Source organism: Fukomys damarensis, unplaced genomic scaffold (genome assembly GCF_012274545.1).
Source record: "Fukomys damarensis isolate Sample0158 unplaced genomic scaffold, DMR_v1.0_HiC HiC_scaffold_10, whole genome shotgun sequence".
In the NCBI taxonomy this organism is placed as follows: Eukaryota; Metazoa; Chordata; class Mammalia; order Rodentia; family Bathyergidae; genus Fukomys; species Fukomys damarensis.
This window is the reverse complement of record NW_022900922.1, coordinates 34,790,093-34,808,692: the sequence shown is the minus strand read 5'-3', so window position 1 is coordinate 34,808,692 and position 18,600 is coordinate 34,790,093. Positions and strand designations below refer to the sequence as shown.

The window sequence follows — 18,600 nt, the reverse complement described above, 5'->3', positions numbered from 1 at the left end:
TTTTTTTTTTTTTTTTTTCCTGGTACCAGGGATCAAACTCAGGGCCTTACACCTGCTGCTTTGTCAAGAATCAGATAGCGGTACTTCCATGGGCCTGTTCTGTGTCTCCTCTTCCATTTGTCCGTGTGTCTTTGTTACTATGGCTTTGTAGTATAATTTGAAATCGGATGTTGTGATACTGTGCTGGCTCTTGTGGGTCTTTTATGCTTCCTTATGAATATTAGGATTGTTTTTGTGGTTCTGTGAAGATTGTCATTGGAGTTTTGATTGGGATTGAGTCCCTTTGATAATGAGTCTCTTGATAATATGGACACTTTAGCCATATTCATTTTTTCAATCTGACCATGGGACATCTTTCCATCCTCTAGCACTTTCAGTTTATTTCTTCAGCGTTCAGTGTCTTGAGTGTTCTTTCAGTATTCAGTGTTATTTTCATTGTACAGGTCTTTTCACCTCCTTGCTTAGGTTTATTTCCTAGGAATTTTTTTAAGGCTATTGTGAAAGGAAGTATTTTCTTGATTTCTTTATCAGCTAGTTCATTATTGTTATATAGATAATGGTTATTGATTTTTTTTAATGTTGATTTTATAACTCAGAAACTTTTGACCGTATTGCTTTTTTAGTGCTGCTTTTCTATTTCATTAAATTTGACTCTTAGTTTTTATTTCTATCCTGTTTGGGGTGTAGGTGCACTCCCAGGTTCTTGAGGCAATGGTTACGTTACTGATTTGTGATGTTGATGCTGTAGGCACCCACCCCTGTGAATCTCCCACTCATCAGTGCTTTTACTGCGTCCCACTGTATGTGTGATCTTGTTTTCTTTTTATCTTGTTATTTTCTACTTTATCTTGTGATTCCCTCCGTCTCTTGGCTCCCATACTTGTATAATAGTTTGTTAAATTTCCATATATTTTGAATTACCCTGATTTGTTACTAATTTTCGTTTCCACCCTATTTTACTGGAGTTAGTACTTCATATGATTTCAGTCATTTTCGGTTTACTGAGGTTGTGATCACATGTATGAGCTGTGTGAGGTGCGTGCCTTGTGCACTGAAGCCCGTGTCTTCTGCAGTCATTGCACAGACTGTAGCAGTTTTTGTACAGTGTTTTTTAGGTCTTCTCTCTCTTCTTAATCTGTTTATCCTGTCCACTAGCCAACACTGGGACTAAATTCTCCCGTTACTGAGTTGTCACTTTCCCCTTCACCTGTGTCAGTTTGGGCTTCATGTATTTTTTGTTGCTCCTTTTCGGGTATGCTAAGTACATACATACTTATAACTGTACATGCTACATTTATGTGCTATGGGTCTAGCAGTATATACATTGTTTTATATAATTGCTATTTATATCAGTTAATAGAAGAAGGAAGAAAAAGTACACAATTTCACTATTTTAGAATTTTATGTAATTACCTCTTCTGGTCCTGATTTTCCATGGAGATTCAGATTTCCCTGTGCACCAGCTTCCAGCCTGAAGAACTTCCTCTAGTATTTCTTGCAATACAGGTCTGCTAGCAACAAAATCTCTATGAGTTTATCTGGGCAGTACATTTTTTATAGTTGACAAATCTACGTCAACGTAAAATCCAGAGCTTACCAGGAGGTTGTCTCCATGCTGTAAATCTGTGAGTCGGCCGGTGACCATTATGGTACCATACAGAGTGGTGTCTCTGCTGTGAAAAATCATCCTCATTTTCAGCCCTCCCTTCCCACTCCCTGACAGCCACCATCTTCATCATTTTCCTGTTACAGACTCGTACAGTATGTAGCCCCCCTTTTTTTTTTCAGTTTTGAAAGACATGCACACTGGATGCAAGATTGACAGCCTTTAAAAAAAAATTAACACTGTGGATACTGGCCCTCTGCTTCAATTCCTTCTGAAGACAAGTCAGTGCTGATCTTACAAGCCTCTTGTACATGAGGAATTCTTTTCCTCTTGCTGTTTTCAGACACTCTTTGCCTTGACTTTCAGTATCTTAACTATCCCATGTCTGTAGATCGCTTTGCATTCATCCTGCATGTTGTTTTCCTAGCTCTACAGTCTGTTGTCCTTAAATAAGCAAGATGTTTGCAGCCATTTTTTCCCAGAAATGTTTTGTTCCTTTTTCTTTGTCCCTCTTTCCATTATATATGTCTTGGTGTTCCTGCACAAATTCCCTATTTCTCTGCAGCTCTTTTTGTTTGTTTTGTTGTCTTCATTTTTCTACTTAGTAGGACTCCAGCTTACCTCTGTTCTCTGGTAAAGTAGGTGTCCTGTGGCTGCCCTTGTTGCTGTTAATTCTATTTTGAGGAGAACCTTCAGGCCTAAACTTCCCCACAGTCTGGCTCAGAGGGCTGGTTCTCTTACTAATGAGCACCTCTCCCTAGGCAAAACTTCTGACCCCCTGTGTGTGCTGAGCAGAGAAGCAGCTTGTGGTCTTAGCAGCTCTCTGCCACCAACACGAACCCTCCTCCCTATGAATGACTCCAAGCCAGCCGCATCCTCATCCTTGTGGTAGGGGCCGCCTGGAGCAGTGTAGACCTCTCAGTCACCAGGGACTCAACCCCTGGAGCTTCCAGGGAGGAGGAGGAATGCCATGAGGCACGGGAAGCCTTGACTGGCAGCTGAGGGAGGGAAGTCTGTTTCCCACTGCACCAGAGCTGTGCTGCTGCCACACTGACCGCCGTGGAGAAGAGAGGAGTGGGGTCTGGGGTCACTGCGGATAGCACAGGTGTTCCCTGTTCCTCCTGAGGGCCTGTGTTCCTTTGTGAACTGTGTCTTTAGCATGGTTTACAGGACTGGGATTTTGCTGCCGATGTTGCCAGCATTGCTAGCATGCTTGGGAGCAAGTCTCGGACCAAAGTAGACTTGCACTGTTGCTTCTGAATGGCCAGTTGTGTTCTCCAGACCACTACTGTGGTCTCGGGTCTGTGATGTTCTTTGGTGTGGTTTGAGCTGAATGCCGTTTTCCTTCTGAGCCTGGAGCTAGAGTCTATAGCCAGCCAGCAGAGCTGTGGCCTGGAGCCACCTGAGTTAGAGCCTGAAAGTTGCCCTGGAGACGGCATGTCACGCTGGAGGAGTGAAGTGTGTCCTGGTGGCCCCCAGGTGCCTCCCGGGCACCTTTCCTTTTTGTTATTCTTCTGGGTCCTTCACTGCAGCAGCCAGGAGTGAGATCACACGCAGGGTCCTCTCAATGGATCAGCAAACCTGAGGGTGGTCGAGGTGGTCTTGGGGACCCCTGGCCTTCTAGCCAGTGATTTTTAGCAGCCTGGTGTCATTCAGGAGCATGTCCAGGACTTGAGGCTGGTGCCTGGATTTATGGGCTCACCCTCCTTAGTACATCCTACCTGGTATATTTTCCCTAAATTTCTAACTACTCTACACTTCATCTTGTGACTCCTGAAGCTTTTTGCTTTTTGGAGGAGGGCGATGCTTTTTGCCCGGGCCCTGTGCTGCAGGCAGGTAGTGCGCACTCGGAGCAGGAGCTGCTGTGGTTCCGATCTCTGGTCCTGTCCCTTCTGGCTCCTGCCTGGTTTTGGTTTCTGTCGGGCACTTTGAGGTAGTTGTGTCTGAGTTACCCCTCCCTCTCCAGTGCTGGAACATCTGTCCTTTTTGTATGTGACCTGTCCTTTTTGTATGTGACTTAGCACAACACCCCCATCTGTCCCATCCCAGTGGCGCTGTAGTCTTTGAGCTCAACAGGAAATGGCACTGATGAAGAAGATGCTGACCACCTTCCTGGGAGAGTCGTTGGCACTGCCAGGGAAGCATGTGTGCCCTGGGGAATCAGGTGTCTGTTTTTATCTTATAGATGCTTCTTGGCTTATAATGGGATTCCTCCCAGTGAACCAACCTAAGCTGAAATAAAAATGCCTTCATACACTGTGCTGGCCACAGTGAGGGGTGAGGGCTGAGGGGGGCTGTTTCCCGGTGAGCGCAGGGCTCCTCCAGGGGGCTGTGCTTTCAGCTGCCTGGCATCCCAAGAAGCTCAATATGAAGTAGTTCAGGGCAATCTGTATCACTTTATTACCACAGTAAAGCTGCAGTCGTGTCAGAGTCCTTAGCATAAAAGCTGTTCTCAAAATTTAAGGCAACTTTCCTTGTTCATAGTGGTTAAGACAGTTTTTTCTATGGCTGGTACAACATGTATCTTCCTCATCCAGAGAACTGTTGCATTTTAAGGGTCTCCAGAATTCCTTGCTGCAAGCAAAATTTTAATAAATGCCTTGCTTTTCTCAGTAGTGATGCCTTGTTGTTCCACATCATGAGAACCAGACCTGAGAAAGGTTTTCAGCCTTGCGTGTGGTTTCAGGTTTACCCCTGCAGCCTGTACCGTACCCGCTGTTCTGGGAAGAATGAGATCAAGTGGAATGGACCAGAGCCACTGCTGACACAGTCCTTGGTGATGATACAACGTGCCAGGCTTCCTGCTGTGACGGCTTTGCAACTGTGGTCTTTTTCTTGTAAACCAGCATATTTTCATGCCTTGCCCTGGTTTGTAATTTGTTTGTTTGTTTGCTTTTGTACCTACGATCAATCGGCCTTGCCTCTGTGAGGCAGGCAGCAGAACCACGGAGCTAAATCCCCAGCCCTACCTTGGTTTGTATTTTAAATGCAACAGTAGACTCACCCTTTCTCCCTCCTATCCTGGGCTTTAACTGTGTAGGTGTCTCCTATGGCTTTCTGTTCGTGTGTGCATGAGTCTTTTCTCCATACTCTGAGTATATTTCAGCACGCTTCTGGTCTGGGGACTGTCAGGATGTGGTCCAGAGCAGGTGAAGCAGACGGGTGGAGCTAGGTGTTTGGATCGGTCCTGTGGATTAATTTCATCGCTTTGAAAACTTGGAGGGAACCAGATTTGACTTATTCCACATTTTGGTTTTCTGGATTGAGTTTGAGAAGGAAATTATAACAAAAGCATGAGTGGGTAACATTATTGCAAAACAGTATCTGGGTGAGTTGAGTGAGATTTGCGTGCCTTTCTTTAGGCTTCTAAATTCCTAGGAGAGCTTATCTGCAGTTTTTGCTTTATATTCTTCCATAAAGGCTTTGTCGTGTGAAATACTTTGCATTGCAGTTCTGTAACTTCAGATATACCTGCAGGTACCCTGAGAAAGAATTCATGATAGAATCTAGAAAACTCAGGGAAAGGGCCTGAAAGGTTTATTTATGTGCTTGTCATGTAATTCTCCTTCACCACAGAGTACTCAGGAAATAATTTTAGGTTTGGTATTCCAATAACAGTTCATTGAATCCAAGTGATGCCTTTTTACTGAGAGATTAATTTACTTAAACTGCTGACTTTTTAATGGGGAAAGGGCATCTGTCCTTGGGTGGGGCCGGGGGACACCTCCCGTCCCTGTTGTCTGTGGTTGTTAGTCTTTGTTACCTTGAGGTGTTGGCTCGACCGAGTGCCCTTCTGGCACACACTGCCCAGTGTGAGTCGTGCACACACGCGGCTATCGTCTCCTTCCCGGCAGTGTCTCAAGACAGTGGAGTGCTGCGCCTGCCCCCAAATGTCTTCCTGCTCCTTCAGTTTCAACTCGGTTTGGCTAACTACAGCCCGCAGCTGACTCTGAGTGGTTTTTACCATTTAAAACAATAGAAGTGGGTTTTGGGTCTTTCTTTTTTATTAGTACGTGTTTGCACAATGTTAACATTCCTTGCATGGAATGGATACCTGTACAAAACACACCTTAATTCTTTTTTCATCCCTCCCTCTGCCCCGTCCCACCATCTTTTGATCCCCTTTCTGTTTGAGAAAGATCCATCTCCCTACTTCTTATCTGTCTTTTTATTTTGGGTTTATTATTTTATGACACACAGAAGTACAAAATCCAGAGTTTGGTGTCCTTGAGTAGTTTTCATTTAATGGCACCACATCCACATAAGTATTATCTGTGCTTTAAGTATCATGTGCAAACAACACACACCCTCGGCTTTGTGTGTCCTCAGTGCATGGGCTTTCAGTGAAGTAAAAGAAGTCAATGGCAGGCAGGCACCTTTCTGGGAGATGCCAGAGAGTGAGTGTTTCCAGCCTGTGGCCGGCGGCCTCCCAGCCCCTCCCACCTGTCTGCTACTGCAGAGGGGCTGTCCTGCCTCAGTTTGCACAAAGTGGCAGGACCCGGGTAGGGGCCTAGGAGAGAGCCAGGGACTCATGGTTAAGGAGAGAAGGGCAAACCTATTCATTCTGTGCTCCCAGGCCCAGTTTAGCTTCAGGGAAATGGATGAGAGGAGAAGAGGTTACCCTGACTTGGTATGCATGCTTCTGGGATTGAAATTGATTTAGGAGAAACAAAAAGCATTAAACACAGTTTTCCCATAAGAGAGAATCTTTTTATCCTATGCCTTGAAAACTTTTTTTTTTCAGCTTTAATTGAGTTTATTGGTACATTTTAGGGATACAGTACAGTTACATTCATTGTTGGGATCTTGTACCTCCACAATGACAAGTCTTGATTCTCATTTTTTCCCCTTACCCCTGCCCTCCCTTCATCCCCTCCTCCCCTCCCCATCTACAAACACTTTTATTTCCATCTTTTCATTATCTCACATTTTTTTCTTTTCCCTTATTACCCTTCCCCTACCCATCCCACCTTCCCTACACCTTTAGCTCCTTTCTTCCCATTGCCTTGAAAACTTTTAAACTGTTACTGCCATGAAATTGATTTCTTTGAAATTTTCTAGGAATACATCTTTTTAACTTAAATTGAAATGCTTATACCTTTATTCACAATGATTCAGATGTGAAAGGGTAGAGTGGAAAAACCACTTTAAAAGCACTCATTGCTCTCTTGTACACTGTGGACACACTGTCCCTAATCTGACATTAAATTTTGACTCAGGAGATCTGTTAGCCTGAAATTTGCCTGCTGATGAAACAAGGTCTTTTTGTTCTTAATCCTTTCTGCATAGAAGCAATAACATGTGCTTAATTTTAGGCTGTTCTATAGTTAAGGGTTTTAATTCTCTGAGTCTCAAATAGATATATTGGAGAATTTGTTTTGTATTTTTGAACAAGGTAACTTACAGTTGTATTCAATCTGCTTGTGTTATTCTGGAAGATTAGAGAACTAGGTACGCTGTCATGTCTTCCAACACAACCTGTGACTTTGCCAAAATTATACTGATGTTTTTCACGGTTGATGGCTGTAAGACCATTGCATCCATGCTTAGAGAGACACGGTCGTGCACTGCCTCCAGGGGAGCGGGCTGACAGTTTTACATTAACTGCAGATGTAGCAACAGATTCGGGTAATTCTGCAAGAATGTACATGGGCATTGTGTCAAATATTTTCTCTTCACGTGAATTGTAAAAGATCTCATTTGTACATAGAATGTTAAACTAGTAGAATGCTGGGCGTGTGGCACACATCTGTAATCCCAGCAGTTGGGAGGTTGAATTCAAAGTTCCACAGCATCATCCTTTAAAGATGCTACGATAAAATTAAAGACGAGATTGGAAGGCAAATAACCTGACCATCCTCGGCCATTTTACCGTGATACACTGCCTCCTTAGTTTTAACTCGGTGCTTCAGTGTTACACCCACAATACCAACGTGAATTTCCTCTGTGAGCCAGTTCCATGGCCCGGAAGTCTTCAGTCCTCCTTCATCCTGTAACCTGAGGATGAGCTAGCACAAGGCAACAAAATTGCCAAAGTTCTAGGTGTCTGTTACCATTTTATTTTCAGATGATTGAGGTTGGGAAAGAAGAGATCGTTGTCATGATCTGCAGTGCTTTTTATTATTTTGATGTTTGCTTATTAAACTTCACCTTCTTTAAACAATAAGGTTGTTTGGGATTTGCAGCCATTGCTTAAATTTCTCTCCCTCCCCCCACCCCACAGGTTGAAAGGATCGTTGACAAAAGGAAAAACAAAAAGGGGAAGACCGAGTACCTGGTGCGGTGGAAAGGCTATGACAGCGAGGATGACACATGGGAGCCAGAGCAGCACCTGGTGAACTGCGAAGAGTATATCCACGACTTCAACCGGCGCCACACCGAGAAGCAGAAGGAGAGCACACTCACACGGACCACCAGGACCTCCCCCAACAATGCCAGGAAGCAGATTTCCAGGTCCACCAACAGCAGCTTCTCCAAGTCCTCCCCGAAGGCACTCGTGATCAGCAAGGACCCTGAGTCCAAGAATAGTGCACTGCTTGCGGCCAGCCAGAAGTTCAGGAGAAACACAGCCCCCTCCCTGTCCAGCCGGAAGAACATGGACCTTGCCAAGACGGGGATCAAGATCCTTGTGCCTAAGAGCCCCATTAAGAGTAGGACTGCAGTGGACGGCTTTCCGAGCGAGAGCCCTGAGAAACTGGACCCCGTTGAACAGGGTCCCGAGGACACGGTGGCACCAGAAGTGGCAGCAGAGAAGCCCGTGGGAGCTTTGTTGGGCCCTGGTGCAGAGCGAGCCAGGATGGGGAGCAGGCCCCGAATACACCCACTAGTGCCTCAGGTGCCAGGCCCGGTGACCGCAGCCATGGCCACAGGCTTGGCCGTTAACGGAAAAGGTGAGTGTGCAGGTGGGCAGCGTCCCAAGGCCTGGCTGTCCCCTTGAGGAGGCCCCACCTCGTGCAGATGTCTGCCAGACACTGGGGAGGGTTTGCCAGTTTCATTCCTTGAAGCCTCAGGCATTTGGCTCTGTGTGCCTTCCACAGCTGTGTCACCACATTGGCCTGCTCTCTACAGCGTCCCAGGTAAACAGGTGACAGCCTGTTGTTTTGCCAAGTTCACTTTGAAGCCGCTGCCTTTCTGCCTTTCTTAGACAGAGTCTCGCATTAAAAACCCACCTGCAGCTCTCAGTATGGCCAATGCAGATGTAGAAGCCGTGCTCCTTGTTTTGCACCTCCGTATGAATAAGCAGGGAAATGTTTTTCAGAGAAGGTATCACTTGCCTAGTGGAGCTTCCAGGTTGAGTCTGCTTTGTCACATTTGCTCCTTGTTTGAGAGTCGGAGGCCACACAGCACTCTGTCCCTTGCATTAGGGCCCAGCTTGTTGTACCACAACCACTGTCTGCAGACAATGCTCCCAAGAAGCCTCCCCTGCTTGCCTGCACGTGGCTGGCCACCTGTGTATACAGAATTCGGTTACCTATTTCCTCCTCCAAGCCCCACTGGTCCCACCTCCCTTTAGAATTTGGGAATGTCTAACCTGCCATAGCTCTCTTGTAGGGGTATGTGTGTATGTGTGTGTATGAGTGTGTGTGTGTGTCTGTGTGTGGCTGGAGATCGAACTCAGGGCCTTAAGCATGTTCAGCAGGTCTTCCACCATGAGCTATACCCCTGCCGCTGCCTGTTCAGTAGCTCTGTCTGCTTTTTCTCCTGTCTTGTTGGGATCTAACATCTTGACCCCAGCCCAGGGCAATACGAGGCGGAATGAGCTGGTGTTAGGTTGTTGAGGGAGCTGCTGTCCTGTTCAGTGAAATGTTCACCCAGGACATTGTTTGGACATCCTTGCTATATGGCGAGGTCAGGTGTTACCTTGGGCTAGGTCTTTGCACAGCACCAAAGCGGGGCATAAATAGACCGGAAACACCTGTCCTGGTGGAGTGTTTCAGATGCACTCTTGACCCAAATGCTGCCACTCTTCCTGCTTTGACTTGGCCCTCACTTGGGGCCTATAAACTTGTTCCCAAGTGTGCTTCCCTTGTCTACCTGCTTGTGGAGGTGCTGCTCATGGATTAAGTTCCCCTTGTTTTAAAACATGTTGCTGTGGCTTGAACCCAAGGCCTCATGAATGCTGGGCAGGTGCTGTACCACTGTGCTACTTCCCCAGCCATATAGTTCCCTCTGCTTTGTCATGCAGGGACAGTCATAGAAAGTTCAGAGGTGGAGGAGACTTTGTAAGTCACCTAATAGCACACGTGGGTTTGCTGCTTCTGCTGTACAAGGGACATCTGCGTCTTTATTGGTGACAAGAGCCAGGCACTGTGCTGGGCCCTGGTTGGCAGCTGACATCTGGTTTTGTATGGCCTGCAAGCAAAAAGTGGTTCTCACATTTTCTAATGACAGGAAAAGATAAAGAGGTCTATTTACTAACCCATGAAACTATAAGAAATTGCTGTCTGTGTGTCCTGTGTGCAGATGGATTGGAGCACAGCTGCATTTGCTCTTTTCCATGCAGTCCCTGGCTGCCATCCTGCTCCAGAGGCAGAGCAGAATCATCACAGTGGAGACTGTGACTCTGAGCTGGCCATCGCTGCTGTAGGAGTTTGTCTCACCTGGGCTTTTTCTTTAAGGCCGGGCAACATAAAAGCCTTCAGGTCTGTGGGCCTCCTATCAGGGTCTGCAGAAGTTCTGTGCGTGCGTTCTTATGGGACTAACCTTTGGTTTTCAAAACTGACTCAAGAAGGCTGAGAACCCCCTCGCTGTGAACCCGGAAGTCTGGCTTTGATTGGTCACCAATTCCAATCGCACTTCTGCTTCCTCCTTGCAGTGCCTCCAAACCAGCTGCACCCCGTGTAAGTCTGCACATTTGCTTCCACATTTGCCTTCACAAAAGACTGAATGCCTTCCCCTTTCCTGTGTGAGGAGGGTAAATTGCTCCTGATTTGGTGGCTGGGGAAATCACTCAGTACTACAGTGTGTGCCAAGCATGTGCAAGGCCCTAGGACAGTCCCCAGCACAGCATGCATGCACGAATAATAAATAAGGTTCTGGTTACATTTGAAATAAACATCTGTAGCATGGTTTTATTAAACTGAAAGGGACCTGAAGGCATAGAACCATAAACTAAGTCACCAGGCCTGTGGAGGGAGGGGTCGGCAGGGGACCAGCTCTGTTTGGAAGCGCTTCCTCCAGGCCCCCGCCACCTCCCTGTACTGTCGCTCACTCCTGCCTGGCTGATGCACATTGAGAGCCCTGTGTCCTGTGTGCAGCCGAAAACATAATCTCCACCTGCAGGAAAGTAGAAGCCACTCAGGAGTATTTTTAGGATTACGGTGGATAATAGCCATTGAAGCCCACGTTGATAACGGGCTTGCAGATTAACATGGGAATTTGGGCACCTCCTCCAGGCGTCCCATAGGCCTGTTCTTTCCAGGTGGAAGGAAGGAGATGGCATCTCCAACAGGGGCCACTGCAGATGTAGGGATCAGCCAGGAAGGAGGTGCTGTTGGGTTCTCTGCACACACCCAACTGTGGTGTGGGTGCTCTCCAAGGATGAGGTTTGTCCTCCTGCGCCTACAGGAGAGGGGGTGAGGGGGGCAAGGTGGGGGCCAGGAGCAGATGGTCCAGAAAGCTGTGTTTTGTCCTTCTGACGAAGAGTGGAGATGGTATTGAATTTCAAGTGCGTGGTTGGCCCACACCCATTCATCTTTAAAGCAGTTGTTTGTTTTTACTTTCTGGATTAATTTTAGAGCTGCAGGAGGAAACTGATTTGTTTTTCTAAAACTAATTGAAGCAGATACTGGTGGCATTGTTGGGAAATGAACCACTTCCTATCCCAGGGATTCATCCTGTATTCCAGGGACAGATTTGCCCCTGAAAACAACAAATTGGAATTACTGAGACATGTTAACTAACCTACGCATAGTGGCTTTTATAGAACAATTTATATGTGTCCCGTTTTTAACTGAAAGTTTTGAAGGATGAGTATCTTGCTTCACTCAGAAATGAGAAAAATTCAAAAATGTCACTGATGCATATTATTTCTGCTTTTTTGCGGGGGGGGCGGTGTCCAGGGATCGAACTCAGGACCTTGCGCTTGAGAGGCAGGCAGCAACACCACTGAGCTGAATCCCAGGTCCCTCTGCTCTTCTTTCTCAATAAACTAATGGTGGGGGTTTTTTTAATGGTGATTTCTTGTAATCTTAATTGTCTAGGCTGGGGATTTAGCTCAGCGGTTCAGTGGCCTGCCTTGCAAGCGCAAGTACCCGAGTTCAATCCCCGGTACCAAAAAAAAGAAGCTCTTAATTGTCTGATGAATTCTACAGAAAAAGAAATTGCTTTTAAAAAACTGGATTATCGTGACTCTGTTCTTCATTAGCTCAAATACATAATTCCACAAAAAGGAGATTTGAGAAAGTGCTATTAGCAGACTTAAAGAGGAAGCAGGAGTAAATGGTGTGGTCGTGTGGACTTGGCTGTTAGGTGTTGTAGTCAAAGCCAGCAAAGTAGGAGAACACTGAAATCTGACAGCACGTCTTCCATCCGGGGTCATGTCAACCAGACACCCGGAGAAACAGCTCAGTATGGCGTGGCTGCTTCCATGTGTGATTTCTTCTCAGCAAGAGTAGGAACAGAAGCCTGGCGCACTCTTCTCTGGTTAGCAGGGAAGTAATTGCCACATCAGTGGCTCCCTTTAGAAAGTGGCCCCTGGCTCCCTCCACAGGGCTATGCCTCATTTAGGCTCCAAAGTGAACCCCAGGAAGGCTCAGAAGTCCAGAGCCCAGTGTCTGGCAGCCATGCTGTGAGCAGGGCCACAAAGGGAACGTCCACTTGAAAAGACGGACACATTAGCCACTTTAGTGCAGACAGTGGGGGAAAGGGTGTGAGTGAGGATTTGATCTAAAAGTTCTCTGTTTAAAACCAGCAAGATGGGAGGCATCACGTGTGTGGCAGGTCACACACGGTAGGCCACCTGCCCTGTCACCCCACATTCCACACACCAGGACACAGCTGCTCTCACGGAAGTCCCAGCCAGAGGGAGGTAGGCCTTTGAGCTGGGCAGTCAGTGCACAGCCTTCTCTCCCTCCCACTCCAGAGTGGTGGCGGATGGGCTCCTCCACCCCCTCAGGGCTGCGCTGGTCCACGGATCTGGTGTACTTAAGAATTCACTGCTGCACCCTAGCCAGGAGCACACCTCTTGCAGAAGCCACTACGGTGAGACTGCTACTGTAAGAAGTGGGTTAACCCCAGCAACTCTGAAAACTACAGGCCATCACCACTTTAAAACTTAGAAATGTGTGATTATTAGCCAATCATTGTTGTCTATCCAGGCCCTTTACAGAGGAGTCCTGGTGTTTACCACTTAACTGGAGGAGCCAAGGCCTTGAGTGTGGGCCCGCTGGCTAGAGGGCTGTGTTGTGTAAAGCACACCCATAATGCGTCATTGACTGCTTCCGATTGAGTTGCTTAAAGTGGGGCAAGTGCTTAGCTATTTCTATGTCTGAGTCCACGGTCCCAGGTTTTGGTTTTTATTCTTGACACCTGATTCAACAGTTGTTTTTATTAGCCTAGAGCATTTCCAAAGAATTTGAAGTAGCTTGGGGCCGGGGATGTAGCTCAGCACAGCACCTGCCTGGCAAACGCAAGGTCCTGAGTTCAATCTCCGGTACCAATAAAAAAAAAAGGAATTCAAAGTAGTTTTCATTAAAAGATAAGCTTCCCTTTTATAATTATATCCTGTTTTATGTAAAAATGAGTTAGGTGTAACCACCCTACAAAGACTGGGGATGAGACGTTTCCCTACCTTCTAGATTCTGGCATTAAACTGACAAAGACTGACTAAAGAGAAGGAAAAGGCATTTCCATCTAATAAATGTTTTTAATTTTATAGGCAGAGTCAGGAGGCACAGAAAGAAACTCCTAAAGAAGTGGTTAGATTTAAGAACTTATGTACCATTTTAACAGATGACCGTGAACCATGGGGACCTGCCAAGGTGAAGGAAAAGAAGGTTCGGACTTCTAGGAGTGTCAAAATTGTAGAAAAGTAAACATGTGCGAACTAAAGGAAGATGTAATGTTTGTTTAATGCATAATGCAAATGTCTCAGCCGCATGTCCCCAGGGAGGAGGTCTGTTGTCCTGGTTCTGAAATGGGGCATCTTCCTAGATGGAAATGCTTGTGGCAGCGAGGGACTGGGGAGAACAGAGAGTTCTTCCGTCTCGCATCTTGATTGTCTTCAACTCAGATAATCCTTGAAGTGCTGGGTTTTTGTTCTGCTCTCTCAGAAGTTGAGGAAATAAACCCAGCAAGTTCCTCCAGTGCCTGAAGGACCAGACCTGGCTGCTGACCGCCCTGTTCTGAGTAGGGATGTGGGCTCCTTAGGGTGCGAATCCTTCCTGCATTGACTGTTCTACCCCATTTTCAAGGAGGTCTGGACTCGGGCCCTGTGTATCCAGTACAACCTCGGAGACCTGTTCCAAGCCTACAGCTGTCCCGGGATTGTTGTGACTGCTTAGTTTTCTCTTGTTATTTCATCTTTCTTTTGTGTCTTTTTTTTTTTTAATTGAATTTATTGGTACATTCTAGGTAGACAGTACAGTTACATTCATTACTGGGATCTTGTACCTTTACATGCCAGGTCTTGGTTCTCATTTTTTCCCCTTGTCCCCACCCTCCCTTTACCCCCTCCTCCTCTTCCCACCTATTTCTATCTTTTTCTTACACGAGAGGTTATCAGACCAGCAGTGGCTGGGGTCTTTTAGAAATGCAGCAGCTTCTCAGGCCCCACTCCTACTTCCGGCGAGTCCCAGCGACTTGACATTTGCCAGTGCTCTCTGTCCCGTGTTATGTTTAACGATAAAATTTTGGTTTTATGGAGCAAAGTGAGGAATAGCTCCCAATTATTCTGTTCACAGTCTATTTTAGATCTGTGTTGTAATATGTGGGCTTTGTATCTGTTGTACTAGAGATTGTTCAGCTGAGCGTATCTTCCCTTCTTCCCCTGGCTGCCAAGATCCAACTCAAGGCTTCCCAGTGTTCTACCACCAAGCACACCTCCAGCCCAAGCTTAGCGTGTCTTGAGTTCAGAGCTTTTGTCATTTGCTATCAACACAGATTTTAACAAAAATTATAATTAAAACACCTAATTTTGCCCCTCCCCCAAAAAACCCTCCTTCTGCTCTCTAGAAATCACTGCCCTTGCTGGGTGTGATTGCGCACACCCGTCATCCCAGCACTGGGGAGGCTGAGGAAGGAGGCTGCCTGGACACTCCACCCAGATTCAACACCTGTCCCATTTAGCCCCATTTACTGTCTCAATTCACTCTGCCTTTGCCCATGTGTGTATTTATGTACACATATGTATTTTCCCCAAAACCATTTGAGAGTTGGCACCTTGCTACTGTACAGTAGCAAAATATAAGAGCTGTAATTGACTAAGAATTTGGTAAGTGTTGCCAAATTGCTCTCTAAAAAGCTGTAAAGATTGTGATTTCCCATTTACCTGTTGTTAACCAACATTTTAATCCACACTTTAGTATCTGCCAGTGTAGGTATAAAACGACATCTCATTGTTTCAATTTTAGTGTAAGAGAACTTTTCAGATTAATTGGGAGTGTGCATTTATTTGTTACTTCATTGTGTTTACCCCTTGCCTATTTTTCCATTGAGTGGCTTAACTTTGTCAAAGTGTGATTTCAGAGTGTGCACATCCTTGCCAAGGAACTACATGTCTTATTTGCACACTTGAGCCACCGTGTGTGGGCTTTGGAAGGGGTCAGTGTCCTGCAGGCCTCGTGACACTGATTCTCAGGCTGACACGACCAGGGCAGGCAGGCTGGCAAGGCCCTGCCCTATGTGTCTAGAAAACCTCCAGCTAGTTTTCTAGTTTGCTTTGATGTTAGGGTTCCCGCTCAGTAACTGCAACTTCTGCATCTTTTGAACTTTAATAGGCGAAAAATCACATTTTGGGGGTTAAATTCCCTTTTTCTCTAATAGTATCTCTTGTTGCTTTGATACTCACTCTCATACTAGAGAGAGCTGGCCGCATTACAAATCCCATGCATCTTCTCTATTTTCACTTCCATCACTGTCCCCTGCAGCAGTACAAGGCTTCTGGAATAGTCCTCCAGAGACATCCAGTCCCCTATGGGTGAAGGTGACTCAATATACAGGCAGAACCTGCAGTTCAGTCACTTTTCTTCTGTTAAGTTCCTCCAAACATTCTTCCTCCTCATTTAGAGACCCCTTGATTTGTAGATGAGACTGGTTGTGAAAGAGGTGGTGATTTGATAAAACTTGGCAGAGTTGGTGGGAAAACAGGGTCCCCATTAGGACCGCCTTCTGGCTTCAATCGCATTCTGCTGCACCATAGGTTGGCAAGAGGGGACTTCATAAGCAGTACTACTAGGTCATATCCTAGTGAAGACCTTGTTGTCTGTCTCAGATGGGTGTCACTAAACTCAGACTGGGTCAGACACAGAAATGTTGGCTTCTATAACCGAGATCGAGTACCTGAAAAGCTGCCAAGGCCTGGCCCCCTCCACCTCGGGGCTGCATTGCTTCCTCAGGCAGATGCTGCCCACATGGAAGTCACCTGGGCCTGCACCCAGGTAAGGGAAAGAGGCGTCTGTTCCCAGAAGTCCAAGGATGGAGATAAGCTTCATCTAAACTCTCCAGTCTGGGGTCATGAGAGGGAACCCAGGGTTGACAACAGGAGCCACAGAAGTGGGGACTGGGTGCACCTGACCAGCAAAGCCATCCCTGTGCACACAGTCGCAACTGCCAAGTACGTCTAACGGTGCAGCTTTCCAGCATTAAAGGGCGAATACCCTGAGAATTCAGCACCGTCAAGTAATGACCCAGTCAGCTTTAGGGGGGGTCCCTTCAGTCGAAGCCTGGTCCCCCAGTATAGCTGAGCACTGGCTGCTTCTCACCGGGAGCCTGGGCTCAGCGTTTTTGCTTTCTGTTTTTGAGCTGTGTCTGCTTTCCCTCGTGTATCCCTGCCTTTAGGAGACAGGCATTACACCTCTGTCCCCTTCCTGATGTGATCTGTTACCTTTACAAGGCAGTCACAGTGAATGAAGGACAGCTGTTTTAAAAAGTTTATCAGAATTCTTTGAAAGAAGATCCTAGAGATAAAGTTCCCCAGGGCTCCTTTGCTTTGAGTGGAGAAGCCTTAATCAGTGTAGCTCAGACATCTGACTGGGGGATGAGAGCCTATTTACTAGAGAATCTCTCAAAAAAATAAAACTGTGGTCATCATTCTAGGAAATGTGGAATAAAAAAAGTGGCTGCTGTAGGCAGGTGTGTGTGACTAAAGAACACGGCAGGCAGGTCCAGGATTGCACAGAGTACGGTTTTACCAGGTCTTAAACTGTTGTCCCATGGGGGACAGAATCGTGGTACAGGGTGGCAGCAAGACCAGTGGGTCCCCACTGTGCATCAGGAAGGAGCTTCCATACTGGTGAGGACAAAAGTTCTTGTGCTGCACTGGACTGTGCTTGTTTTTTATGTGCAGTGGATATCGGAGACATTGGGCTCATCCTGGTACTGACAACAGCAGGGTCTGTTCCTAAAGTTGTGCACAGCACTGCTGGCTCTGCTTGTGCAGCATGTGCTGGGGGCTCAAGTGGGGGAGACTGTGGCTTCTTGGGGGCCAACCTGGTGTTTAGAACCTGAGATGGCTGCAGTCAGGTCAAGGTAGATCCCAGCAGGAAAGATCCAGACCGGATGCAGATTCCTAAACCTCTAGATGATAGAACTGTAACTGTAGAGGCATTGTAGCAAACATTTAGCCATGTGTAGCATCCCGGTATTGCAGAATGATAGTTCCAGTGTGTGTATGCAGTCGGTACCTGGCTGACATTTGTGTGCACAGCAGTGGGTTGTTGGAGGAATTGTTGTCCACTCTTACTTACATCAGTGTCTGAAGTCTGGAATGAAAGGTGATGTGTCCGGGTAGCCAGGAGAAGTCATCAGAGCACTGAGAAGCTGGGAAAGCTCTGTGCTGTGGCAGAAGTGGAGTGAGTGTTCCTTGGGCTTCAGGGCGCCCCACTCGCTCTCCCTGCCCCCGCATCAAGACTTCAGGGGCTGAACCCAGGCTCGCAGATGCTAGGTGTGCTCCCACCCTCGAACCACCTCACAGGCCCCATTATCTGTTTCTCTGGGCTTTGCTCCTCCTGGGGGCCTCACACGAGTGCAGTCGTCACTTTGTCCTGTGGTCACTGGCTTACTTCGCCAGCGTGTGTCTTCTGGGTTCACCCATGCTGATTACATGTCAGGGCACCTTCCTTGTGAAGTCTGAATAACACTCCACTGTGTATAGACAACATTTTCTTTATCCATTCACCATTCATGGTCACTGGATTGCTTCTGCCTTCTATCTGTTGTGAATAATGCTGCTGTGACCATGGGTGGACAGCGGCCCCTGTGAGCCTGTTTTCAGTTTTTTTGGGTAAATGATACCCAGAATGGGATCTCCAGATCACATGGAAACTGTCTTGGAGGAACCTCATACTGTTTTCCATAGCAGCCATGCCATTTCCTACTGAAAGTGCATCAGGGTTTCCAGTTTCTGCACATCCTCTCCGGTACTTGTTTCCCTTTTGTGTTTCCAGCCGTGTTGTCTCTGTTCACCTTCAGCCTCTGCTGCTATATGACCTGTCCTCCCACTGCCCCTTCAGGGACATGACTTGACTTGCCTTAGCACCGTGGGTGAGGGCTGTCCTCATGACACTCTGGCTGCCCCCAGGCCACACCCCACTGCATCTGCCCGCATCTCTGTAAGTGGCATGGGTGTGCTTCTCCTCACAGCAGCCCCCGTGTGCAAGGGAACTTCCTCAGAGTAAGAACCGAGAAGCTTCATCTGGTTTCCCCATTTCCGGCCAAATGATCAGTGGTCACTCATGTATGTGGAGTAGATGAAAGCACTTTTTCCTTTTATGATCCGTTTTATCATATCATTTCATATTTACTCGGTTTTGAAGGTTAACACCTTATCGTGTGGG

General features: G+C 46.9%; 1 protein-coding gene across 2 annotated transcripts in view; it reads left to right on the top strand.

Annotated features, from left to right (window-relative positions):
- Cdyl (chromodomain Y like) overlaps window positions 1-18,600 on the top strand; it is a 137,259-nt gene that overhangs the window by 77,949 nt on the left and 40,710 nt on the right. For both annotated transcript variants that reach the window (XM_010622789.3, XM_010622788.2), the window contains exon 2: window positions 7,830-8,496. In XM_010622789.3, the coding sequence (XP_010621091.1) occupies window positions 7,830-8,496 (667 nt within the window). The remainder of the gene's footprint in view (window positions 1-7,829; window positions 8,497-18,600) is intronic.